Raw genomic sequence first — 13,307 nt, forward strand, 5'->3', positions numbered from 1 at the left:
GCTAGCAAACCCACAGGTAGGGCAATGAACGACTATTCTATACCTGAGTCAGCTAAATTTCAAACCGTATCTGACGCGTGCGCCCTAGCGAAGACAGGGTATTGGTGTGCAAAAGTAGACTTGCAGTCCGCCTATCGGTCAGTATTCTGCTGTGGCGGCAAAGGCAGATATTGTGTGTTCTGTATATGTTTTGGTATCGGTTAGGATAATGTTCTTTCGTCAAATGGGACTAGCAGACGAACTTTTGCACCCGTGTTCCAACGTTAAAAACTGTATGAAGTTAAGTTTTCTGGGGAAAATAGTGTATGAAACCGCTTTATGTTGTTTAAATTGATGAGATGTGTGCATTTGGTTGCGTGTGATCTGTTTATTAAATGAAATATTGTTGAAAACTGACCGTCGGATTGCAGTCTGTTGTCGAAGAAACTGAGTGAAAAGAAGGGGAACTACTCTTGTCGCTAGACAAAGTATGAGTTACTTGCCTTGGGAAATTGCTTGTGATGAACGTCTGATTTAGATTCAGAAAACAACCGAACTCATGGATTTTATATGGAGATTCATGTGTTCAGGCCTGTAGTTGTTAATTTAAATGCGGTATGTTTGTATTGTTTGCTCCAGAGATGTATACTTCGTACATTAGAGCGTTCGGAACTTTTCAGTCGCAAAAAGTAGTACCGAAACAGAACAACCTCTCTACCCATTGCACTATCGAGGATTCAGGCTGTTGCTGGGTCGTTATTTGTTTGGTTGCTGGGTCATTATCGAAAAATAACTACCCCTACAAGTTTACAGAGGTAAAGAAGCAGAGGGGGGAATAAAGGACAATATTGCTATTTCATATGTTACGTGGATTTCCATTGGTCAATTGGGCACAACTGAGCTCAGTGCAAAAGTGATATCGACGACATTTCCGTCGATGTCAGTTTTGATATCGACGACCTCTTTATTGCTTCCCCACTTCAAAAACAAAAACACCTAAATTTAAAAACAAAAACATATATATGAAAATGTAATTATCCCAGAATTTAGTTGAGCAAGTGACTAAAGACTTTTTGAAAGAAAAGACATTTGAAAATACTGAAAAGTACAAGAAAAGAGTGAACAAAAAGAAATAATAATCAGAGGGAGGGATATGGAACAGCCAAAACTGAGACAAATACTTTTGTAATTTCTTTACAGTAAATACAACATGTCCAGAGAATTAGCAATATATCTAACATTGACTGACTGTGTGATGATATTTTCTGCTATTGGTCTGTTTCGACAGTAATATCAAAATCTCGATCTCCGGTCTCGATTTTGATATCACTGTCTCAACAGACCATAGCAGAAGATATCATCACACTGTCCGTCAATATTGGGTAGTGAGATAAAAACCCAAAAAGGAGAATATTATCCTCCCAGAACTGTGGACAGTAACTGTTTTATATAAGCACTTCCTGTCACCATGAATATGCATCATTATGCACAATGAAGATCTAGCTGTTGTTTCACAATTTCTATTAATGCAGCTCTGAGGGAAAGTGGGGAAGAAGGGAGAAAAGGGGAGGGGTGTGTGTGTGTGTGTGTGTGTGTGTGTGTGTGTGTGTGTGTGTGTGTGTGTGCGTGCATGTGTGTGTGTGTACATGACTGTGTGGTGGGAGAGGTGGGGGGGGGGGGGGAAGGAGGACGTTCATCATTCAACACATTCTTTGTGCTTTACACAGCCAGCCAATAAAGCTGACAGAATTCATGAATATTTGATGGCGGGGGAAGGCAACGAGGGGCAGCAGGGCTGGTAAGGAAGCAAGACGGCCTCCAAGACCTTAAGGCGCGTTATCTCCACCCCAGCGAAAGAAAAAGTGTTGTTGGTTGGGCCGACAAACCGCTCTCCTCACGGACATAAATCGCCACCAGCCAATGAAGCACGGACCAGGAATGTGAATATTTTATGGGGTCTTAGCAAAGCATTGTGGGAACAAGACGGGTAGGGGGAGGAGAAAGGGTGGGGGGAGCAGAGTCCTGGAGCGCTGACATCCAGTTCTGGTGGCAATTTGTATTGACGACTTCCCCTCCTTGCGCGCGCAGGGTGGCAGCAGACGCTGGCTCTAGCACGTGCAGCACGGCCTGTCAAGCGGGCCAGGACAGCAGGCAGAAAATCAATGCCACCACAACCCCCGGGGCTCAGGCCTTCTTCAGCCGCCAAACAGCCAACCAACACGCTCCACTTTTCACCAGGAACCAATACAGCTGGCTTTGTGGCCCCACACAGACGGCCTCTTTGGTGGTCAAACAGCCAGGAAATAGAGTTGGACTTTTCATCACGCTGCCTCTGTCCTGTGGTCAATCAGCCAGCAAATCAAGATCAATTTCCTTTAGCTACAGACGGTCTGTTCAGTCAGTGTGCCAAACAATTCTATTTGGCACTACTGTCCTCTTCAGTGGCCCCAACACCAGTCAAATGATGTGAATTTGCCATTAGCCACAGACAAACAATTCACTGGGTTAACACCCAGAAAATCTGTTTGGCTTAGTCTCCCTGATAATCACCTGCTGATTTCCCCCTTGCCCCCAATCTCTTCCACCACAGCCAAAGGCGGTAGATCTGATTTTCTCTGGGGAATTCTCTCCCAATGGCCCCGCATCCACCAAATCTTCTTCTGCGTTCGTGGGCTGAAACTCCCACGTACACTCGTGTTTTTTGCACGAGTGGAATTTTACGTGTATGACCGTTTTTTACCCCGCCATTTAGGCAGCCATACGCCGTTTTCGGAGGAAGCATGCTGGGTATTTTCGTATTTCTATAACCCACCGAACTCTGACATGGATTACAGGATCTTTTTCGTGCGCACTTGGTCTTGTGCTTGCGTGTACACACGGGGGTGTTCGGACACCGAGGAGAGTCTGCACACAAAGTTGACTCTGAGAAATAAATCTCTCGCCGAACGTGGGGACGAACTCACGCTGACAGCGGCCAACTGGATACAAATCCAGCGCGCTACCGACTGAGCTACATCCCCGCCCACACATCCACCAAATGAAACTGGCTTCCCTGCCCACACTTATACATTCTTTTTGATCTAACGACCAAAACAGAAACAGAAAATCACTATTTAGTATTACACATCTTACGAGGACACCACTGTGACACCCATGCTTTGTACCAGAAATATTAAGGACAATACTGGTCAGCCTTTACACCATGTACTGTATTGAATTGAATTGAATTGAACTTTATTTAACAAGGATTAAGATTTAAGGCTACGCCTTTTCTTACAATCTGTCCTTGTAGAAAACCCAGAACAAGACTGATCAACCTTTATAAGGTCTAACTCCATATCCATCATGAAAACTCCAACTTCCACAAGGTCGGTCAATCATCACATGGTTTAACGATACAAGACTAGTCAACCACTTTAGGATCCTCATTATATTTATTCACGGCAAGGCTGGTCAACCATTGTATGATCAAACTACGTATTAAACGGGAAAACTGATACAAGACTGGTCAACTGCTATGGGGTCTAACTATTCTAGACTGGTCAACCATTTCTTCAGACAAGACTGGTCAACCATTTCTTCAGACAAGACTGGTCAACCATTTCTTCAGACAAGACTGGTCAACCATTTCTTCAGACAAGACTGGTCAACCATTTCTTCAGACAAGACTGGTCAACCATTTCTTCAGACAAGACTGGTCAACCATTTCTTCAGACAAGACTGGTCAACGGATACAAGGTCCATCTACTGCATACAGTTGAATCTGCCCTTGCAACCAACTCTCCAAAATGCCAACTGCCCACAACGACCACTCAAAAGGATCCGAGACAACTTTTTCTTCCATGTTCTTCTTCTTCTGCGTTCATGGAAACTGAAACTCCCACGTACACTCGTGTTTTTTTTCCACAAGTGGATTTTTACCCCGCCATTTAGGCAGCCATACGCAGTTCTGAAGGTTTCTTCCATAGAATTGTCAATTCCATTGCGACCGCCAGTCTTTAATGACGACTTTTGGTAGGTCCCTTGCAGTGGTTGTTACAGACAGGTTCAACTGTTCACCAGGGACATTCAAACCAGACCTTCCGAGCAGTGACAGCAGCAATGTTTATCAGGATATGCCCCTCAATTGCTCATTACACATTTATCACGGGCTGTATTGATCTAATGCTCACGTCACCTTGCCTTGACGCTAACAGTCTGTCCATCACCGCCCCACAAAGAGAAGCTGTCCATCACCATAGTGGGAGGCTAACCTCTTTGTAGCCAGCATACAATAAAATATTAACAGGAAAAGAAATAGTTTCTTCACCGGCTGGCAACAACAAAGAAAGGGAGACTGAAATGGGAAGGGAAAGGATGTAATGTTTGTAAGCAAAGTCTGGGGATGAAAGTCTGCCTCTGAGACAACGGCTCTGCTGTCAGCCTGAATGTTATCACAGTATGATTATGAACCTCCCTCTTTTTATATTTAGTCAAGTTTTGACTAAATATTTTAACATCGAGGGGGAATCGAAACGAGGGTATGGTGTATGTGCGTCTGTCTGTGTGTGTGTGTGTGTGTGTGTAGAGCGATTCAGACTAAACTACTGGACCGATCTTTACGAAATTTGACATGAGAGTTCCTGGGTATGAAATGCCCGAACGTTTTTTTCATTTTTTTGATAAATGTCTTTGATGACGTCATATCCGGCTTTTCGTGAAAGTTGAGGCGGCACTGTCACGCCCTCATTTTTCAACCAAATTGGTTGAAATTTTGGTCAAGTAATCTTCGACGAAGCCCGGGGTTCGGTATTGCATTTCAGCTTGGTGGCTTAAAAATTAATTAATGACTTTGGTCATTAAAAATCGGAAAATTGTAAAAAAAAATAAAAATTTATAAAACGATCCAAATTTACGTTTATCTTAATCTCCATCATTTTCTGATTCCAAAAACATATAAATATGTTATATTCGGATTCAAAACAAGCTCTGAAAATTAAATATATAAAAATTATTATCAAAATTAAATTGTCCAAATCAATTTAAAAACACTTTCATCTTATTCCTTGTCGGTTCCTGATTCCAAAAACATATAGATATGATATGTTTGGATTAAAAACACGCTCAGAAAGTTAAAACAAAGAGAGGTACAGAAAAGCGTGCTATCCTTCTTAGCGCAACTACTACCCCGCTCTTCTTGTCAATTTCACTGCCTTTGCCATGAGCGGTGGACTGACGATGCTACGAGTATACGGTCTTGCTGAAAAATGGCAGCTACTTGACTAAATATTGTATTTTCGCCTTACGCGACTTGTTTACTTTTGCATAAGGATGATAGCACACGCACAAACAGGGGGAAGAAAAAGAGAGAAAGAGGGAGAGGGAGAGGGAGAGGGAGAGAGAGAGAGAGAGAGAGAGAGAGAGAGAGAGAGAGAGAGAAGAGAGAGAGAGGGGGGAGGGGGAGGGAGAGAGAGAGAGAGAGAGAGAGAGAGAGGGGTAGAGAGAGAAAGAGAGAGGAAGGGGAGGGAGAGAGAGAGAAAAGAGAGAGAGAGAGAGAGAGGGGGGGGAGAGGAAGGGGGAGAGAGAGAGGGAGAGGGAGAGAGAGAAAGGGAGAGAGAGGGAGAGGGAGAGAGAGAGGGAGAGAGAGAGGAGAGAGGGGGAGAGAGAGGGGTAGAGAGAGAGAGAGAGAGAGAGAGAGAGAGGGAGGGAGAGAGAGAGGGGGAAAGAGAGAGAAAAGAGAAAGAGAGAGAGAAAAGAGAGAGAGCATCATCAAAAGAAACATATATGCAGTTTCCAATTACTTAATTAATCAGACATCAGTTGTTTTTTAAATGACTCAGAAGCCTGCTCATTCATCATCTCATCAGACACAAAGCAGGGTACAGTGACCTGGCACACACAAATCTCATCCACCCCAGAACAAACTTGGTCCTTCCTGCCAAGATGTGATCACCTGCGACAGGTAAGACGTGATCACCTGCGACAGGTAAAGCTAACAAGCAGGTGAAAAGTGTGGACTTACTGCTGGTGAAGCAGTGTTGACAGTTGTAGCTGCTCAGGTCTCGTCCTCCATCGCTGTCCTCCGAATCGTCCGAACACTCGCTGACGGAGCTGTGGTCCACTGAAACACACAAGAGAAAAACAACGTGAGGACTGAGACTAAAACCTGATAGTAATGGGGCGAAGTCAACTTCATGAAGTCTACTTCACGGAGCTCGCTGAAAGAAGCTTTGGCACTGAAGTTTTGGTAAATGTCATGCTAATTAAGGACAGCCTTTACCACCAAAGACAGCACTGGAACTGGAAGGCTCTTGCAGCAAATACTGTCCTACCACTACCATGCAAAAAATCAGTGCAAGCATGCTGGAGTCCTTGCTGCATGTCTGCCTCTTTTTTGCTATTGTAATAATTGTTGTTAGGCCTCCAAACAAAATTTCCCTTTTTTTCAGTATCCCGACCGACCTTATTTTTTCCTCCCGAACCTTCAGGAAATATTGATGAAGGTTGCGGGTTGTGATCAACTGTCATCTGCTTGCAAACTGTATAAATATAATCATAATGGTGCATTACCCAACAACTTTGGTTTCCCCGTGCAAAGTGATGGACAAATTATCTATTATTTTATGAGTGACCATGATGCTGCAGCACTGATGCGAGATCCAGCATCCTCTTTTAGTTTTACTTCAAATGAGAAATCTCCCCCCCCCCCCCCCCCCCCCCCACCCCAAATGTATGCATGTTTTCAGAACAATTGATATTAGCTATGCAAAGTGTCTCCTCAAAAAGCAATCCAGCATGAAAGGTCTCCTCAAGGATCAAGCTCTGGGCGTCTCCTTAGTGACCAAAACCAACTCCTATCCATCGGACCTGCCAACATGGGGACCCAGAGTCATTCCTCACGCCTGTAGCCAGCTAACCCAACACTGCCACCTAGTGGATAAAGACTGGTGGTCAGATTTATGTCCCCTTGTCATCATGCATTCTCCCTGCACACCTTCAGGCCCCTTGTGGGACAGCCCTGGGGATCAGGGTCCGGGGCTTAGTCATGTTGCTGTTATTGTAGTCATCATTACGATAATTATATGCAAACAACTCTGGCCAGTGTGCGTGATCTCATGCTCTGTCTACAAAGTCTGGTGATCAAATTCAAAATGAAGATTTTCTTTTTACTGGTTGGACTTTTTTGTCAATAAGGAGAGACAAAACCAAGAAAAGGAAATGAAACAGTGGATAAAGGAAACAAGGTCTTGTGGTAAACCTAACCTGTCACGGAACCTGAGTAATTTTAATATTTCAACCCTTGATACAAAGTCGCACTCAATCTATTATCTAAAAGAATTAAAATTGCAACTTAGCACACCACATTAACACAACACAAATGTATCAAATTTAATGCTCAGCACAGAATACCTGACTGCTGCAGTAACTAATGATTAGTTTGAACCACAAGATGAAGAAAGCTGGTAAAAACTTAAAATACAGTATCTGATACATTGTGAGATGCCCTTAGGTAAGCAAGAACACACACACACAAACTGCTGCTCTGCATGCCAACCGGCATAACGGGCAGTAAGTAACACACACACACAGTCTCTCTCTCTCTCTATATCTCTCCCACCCTGAAACTTGAAACAAACTCATTACAGAAGTAAAACGTAACAGCCTTCATTTCGCAAGAGACCTCTAATAAAATCAGCAGAACTCCTGAACCCATACGTTTGAAGTAGAGGAACCTTGAAAGCGCCATTATAAGGTAAGCAAGAACACACACACGCACACACACAAATACACTGCTCCCCTACATGCCAACCACCATAACGGGCAGTAAGTAACACACACACACAGTCTCTCTCTCTCTATATCTCTCCCACCCTGAAACTTGAAACAAACTCATTACAGAAGTAAAAAGTAACAGCCTTCATTTCGCAAGAGACCTCTAATAAAATCAGCAGAACTCCTGAACCCATACTTTGAAGTAGAGGAACCTTGAAAGTGCCATTATAAGGAAGAGCCTTTGAAAGGAGTGAAATAAAATCCCTGGTAAACAAATGAGGACGCAGGCCACGACCCCGTGTCACGAATGGCGACTTCAAAGCTTCTGGAAGGCGCAATTAATACACCCAGCTAGGGAGCTTTAAAGTGGGAGTTATTACACAGTGTGAGGGCTGTAGAGTGTAATTAATGCACAGTACAGAAACAGCAGACGCTGGGGTCAGGAGAGATGTGACTGCTATCTGTGCTTAATGTCAGATTCCCTGATTGCTGCTCAGATTTACCTCCCTCGCTTTGATGACCTGCTAGCTCGCAACTTGCTGCCAGACTTTTCTACACATCAAATTTGTTTTTAACTTTAAAAGAATCTTAGAGATCTTCCCAAGATCCTTAGAAGTTAGAATCTCTAACCCCCCCCCCCCCCACCCCCATAACCCCCCGCCCTCCTCTCCCCCAAAGCAAAGGTAAATGAACAATGTATGCATTTCTGTCCTGGGGGCAAGGAGTCGTTTTAGTACCGATCTGATTTTTTGTCCAATCACTTGAAGTTAATTCTGTTTTAAAAGCACTTACTTCCTAAATGTGGAAACTATTTATGGACTTTCAAATGATCTCTTTGAAGCTCTCTCCTAAGCAGAACATAATAGGATCAAAGGCTTTCTTTCATCTAGTTCAGTGACACAGCTTTGCTTACACATTTCAGCACCTTTTTTAGTGACCTTACTTGAGCACTCCTTGCTATGTCTGTGCATTTAACCTCATACCTGGGAACCCCTGTTTTGCACTTGGGAGTATTCTCAAACAAACTTGGTGTATTTTCTGACAAATTAGCGTAGTCCACACAGCATTTGAACATCCATGCTTCAACCATGCTTCACACGCGTTCGTAGCACGGGTAATTATGTTTACCAATTCATTTAAATCAAAGGTTTCTTTCAATTTCTTTCTTTATTTGGTGTTTTACGTCGTTTTCAACCACGAAGGTTATATCGCGACGGGGGAAGGGGGGAGATGGGATAGAGCCACTTGTCAATTGTTTCTTGTTCACAAAAGCACTAATCAAAAATTTGCTCCAGGGGCTTGCAACGTAGTACAATGTATTACCTTACTGGGAGAATGCAAGTTTCCAGTACAAAGGATTTAACATTTCTTACACACTGCTTGACTAAAATCTTTACAAAAAAGTTTCTTTCAATGTTAACTGACAAAAACTGTGATTATGTGACAAAATACTGGATCGGCTTCGTATCCACTTGTGAAGAAAAGTAGTCGAGGAATTTTTCTCGTCGTATTTTTTTCCAACTGACTGTACTGATCGTATTCTGGACAATCATGCGTCCAAAATACAGCGAAATCGTACGGGTTCCCAGGTCAGTAACCAGCGAGATAAGTGCTGCACTGCTCCTGCTTATTACTAGAATGGATGTGTCAGCGTGTAAATGCACATGTGTCTTTAAATCTGAAAATCCCCAATGAGAGATGGTTGAAAGATAAACATAATGCTGCCAAAGTACCCTGCATAGGCTTTCCCACCCATCAGAATAACAAACTGGTGTCGACATGTGGCAAAGCTTTTGAATGTTTGCATTCAACAAAACAACAACCCCAGGCATCTGCATTTTGCAAGTCCTCCCCATGAAACAAGCTGTGACTTGAATTAAGTGCGTCAGGAACACTCCAGAGCGTTACACACATGTCAAACAGGTCTGCTTTTCTGGCAACATACACGCATAAAGCAGCACAGCCTGCACATTACTGTTTCAAACGCTCGTCAGTTCCACCACACAGATCTGGTGGAGTCTTTGATGCCTGTTTAACGTTTTCATAAATATCCATCAGTTTACAGCAGCAGCAGGTGGCGTTGTCATTTGTTATGGGGATACACTAACATCAATGCCAAACGGGATGCTTTAACTTCACCCTGAAATATTGACATACCTGCCAATTACCTATACTCCTTCTGTCCAATCGTTTTGACACAGACAGGAAAGACAGTTTTTGTGTGTGTGTGTGTGCGTGGTTTTTTTTCTCTATGTTTTTAACTTATTTTTAAAAGGAGGTGGAGGGGATAGAGGATGTTTAGGAAGTTCACCCTCTGCTGATATTACCCCCGCCCCCCCTCTTTTCATAATACAGTAATCCCTTGTAAAACACCCAAATCTCATGTCAGGAATTTTTGTTACTGAATGTCAGGTTGGTCTTTCCCCTGGTGTTTCTCACTGTCTGGCATGATTTTCATGTTGCGCTTTTCATTTCAGACTGAGTGCAAAAGGAGCCATGCAGAGTGAGCCAAACCTCCCACCCCAGCTGTCTAAAGAGAGCTGCCAGAACAGAGCACTCAGGTAAATAATTCATTTGGTTAAAAAGCCTGAACATTAGATCAAAGAGCCTTGAAATACAGCTAATTTTGGAACACCTGCACTCTCACATGTTGTGATGCTTGAAACCTCTCTGTCTCTCTCTCATAATATATGCACGCACGCACACACACACACAGTACCAGACCTGGGAACCCCATTTTTGCACTTGGAGTATTCTCAAACAAACTGAGTGTATTTTCAGAAAAATGAGTGTACTCCACACAACATTTGAACATCCATGATTCAAACATGCGTCACCGTTAATAAAGTTTACCAATACATTTAAACATATGCTTCTTTCTTTGTTTACTGACAAAAACTGTAATCATGGGTCAAAATAGTGGATCGGCTTCGGGATGTGCTTGTGAAGAAAAGTAGTCTTGGAATTTTTCTAATATTTTTTTCTCACTGACCGTATTCAAGACAATCATGCGTACAAAATACGGCAACATCATGGAACCCCTATAATGCACCTGGAGTACTTTAAAAAACAAAACTTGTGTATTTTGAGAAAAACTTGTGTACACAACTTACTAATTTCACTGAACAGATGTAGTACTGCAAGACACTGCTGATAATTCTCCATGGATGACGTGGCAAACAAAGTTACGTTTTCTTGTTGAAGTTGTAACATGCAGATTTAAACTTTGACAGTTCCTGGGCACTGTACACCCTGTCGACAGGCATCCCTGGTCTGCACTTGACAACCATCAGACTGTCCATGGTCTCTGGCGTCAGGGAAGCCCTCTGGTCGGTCCGGTTTTTCCTGACACAGGAGAAGACGCGCTCACAGCCTGCATTGCTGTGTGGTATTGTAAGAATACCAAGCATCACTCTGGCAAGGTTCGAGAACAATGCAACACCAGCAACATCTTTTGTCTGTCCAATAGCAACCCAGGTTGCGTCCATCCGTTCCTTCTGAAGGCTGGGAATGATGTGGTGGGACTGATACGAGCAGAACTCTTCCTTCACCGTATCCACAGACGAGCCTGCTGGTAGAAGGCATGGAAATCTGGTCAAAAAGAACGTCAGCTGCTTGTCTTCAACCTCCATGCGAATGTCAACGTCAGCAACTTCTGCATTCTTGAGCAGCTCAGCCTTCATTGGAAGCTTGTCCTTGATGTAAGTGCAGGCAGCGACATAGAATTTCTTTGTGTGAATGTGAAACTCTTTCACCTTTTCTTCCCGAACCTTGGTCAGGTAGGCCTCAGTCTCTGTACTGAGGAAAACAGTTTGCTTGTGGTTGTTCGTCTTCTTGAAGTCCATCTCCAGCACTGTCCTTGGTCGCGTCTTCCCTTCTTCTCTCATCTTCTCCGCCATGACGGTAGGTTTGACAAACTTCACAAGGAGATCCCTCATGAATGCGTGAAGAGACCTCTGCAGGATGTGGATCTTCGGGGCTTTACACTGCAGCTGCTGGTTGGTTATGTCAAAAGGGTGCAGAGCGTTGTGGAGGAACAGGCAGTACAGCTTGTTGGTTCTTGACTGGAAGAATATTTCCAGTCTTTCTTGTCTGCACTTTGCACTGGATGAGGTTGTCTTTGACGTCTCCTGTTTGAAAAAGTCATCAAGTGCATTCCAGTTTTCCAGGATTCTCCCCAAACACTTCCTGATGCTTACCCACCGAGTTGCCACATGCTTCATCACCTTGGTGTTCTTCACCTCAGCTTGAAATGTCTCTAAGACGCCAGTCGCTTTGATGAGTGCTCAAAATAGAAATATATGTCCACCAATATTTCATCTATTTTAAGGGGTAGCTCAGACGCAGCTTTCTGTGCAGCTCTGTGAATCAGATGACATGGACATCCAGACAGGTACAGATGAGGCTGCTTCGTTTTCATGTTTCCAAAGACCCCATTAGTATGCCCGGTCATGACCGGGGCATTATCGCAACCCAATGCCATGCAGTTCTGCCAAGGAACCGAGGGTGGTGGGGGGCGAGGAGGGTCTCCAACGAGGGTGGCATCTGCAGGAGGTGGGACCATCAGCTCCTTCTCCAACAGCTTGAAGATGTTCTCCCCTAAAGAAAAATAATACAAAAAAATTTTAAAAACCTAAAATGTAAATTTATTTTAATTTTATATTAATATAAATATTATAATAATCACTTCCATGCCTACCCCCCGCGGGTTAGGGGGAAGTCCGAAGAATTTACCCGATGCTCCCCAGCATGTCGGAAGAGGCGACTAACGGATTCTGTTTCTCCTTTTACCCTTGTTAAGTGTTTCTTGTATAGAATATATAGTCAATTTTTGTAAAGATTTTAGTCAAGCAGAATGTAAGAAATGTTAAGTCCTTTGTACTGGAAACTTGCATTCTCCCAGTAAGGTAATATATTGTACAACGTTGCAAGCCCCTGGAGCAAATTTTTGATTAGTGCTTTTGTGAACAAGAAACAATTGACAAGTGGCTCTATCCCATCTCCCCGTCGCGATATAACCTCCGTGGTTGAAAACGACGTTAAACACCAAATAAAGAAAGTAAAGAAAGAACTTCCATGCCTGGTAAAAAAAAAAAGTGTAGGGCCTAATCATAATGAAAGTTCAATGATCAAACAATAAGTAAAAGACACACTGAGACACAACTTAAATACACGTAAACACCAAAAAATCATGTAAAACCACACTGACACAGCACATAGTCAGTGATACACTGGTTACCATTGATTAGACATTTCTAAAAAATAATTGTCACACAAACACACACAGACTAGGAGAGGGAGAAAAACACTTGGGCTGCTTACCTGTTGATGGCGATTGCACACCCATTGTTGGTACAGAGAGTAGATCAGTGCAGACTCCAAATTCACCAACAGTTGTTATCACCACAGGGTATTGCTTATCCCGTTGCTCATTCGATCCGTCAGTTGACACACAGAAAGGCCCAGTTGCTATCCTTGCTTTCAGCGTAGACTTGATATCCAGAGACATCTGATGAATCATGGCCGTAGCTTTCTTGCGGCAACACTGCCACTGGTATTTCTGTGCTGTTTCTGAG

General features: G+C 43.3%; 1 protein-coding gene across 1 annotated transcript in view; it reads right to left on the minus strand.

Annotated features, from left to right (window-relative positions):
- Positions 1–13,307, minus strand: part of LOC138977850 (arginine-glutamic acid dipeptide repeats protein-like) — a 195,617-nt gene that overhangs the window by 32,898 nt on the left and 149,412 nt on the right. Inside the window, exon 11 of the mRNA XM_070350457.1 lies at positions 5,981–6,079. Within this exon, the coding sequence (XP_070206558.1) occupies positions 5,981–6,079 (99 nt within the window). The remainder of the gene's footprint in view (positions 1–5,980; positions 6,080–13,307) is intronic.

This window comes from Littorina saxatilis, linkage group LG10 (assembly GCF_037325665.1).
Source record: "Littorina saxatilis isolate snail1 linkage group LG10, US_GU_Lsax_2.0, whole genome shotgun sequence".
Lineage (NCBI taxonomy): Eukaryota > Metazoa > Mollusca > Gastropoda > Littorinimorpha > Littorinidae > Littorina > Littorina saxatilis.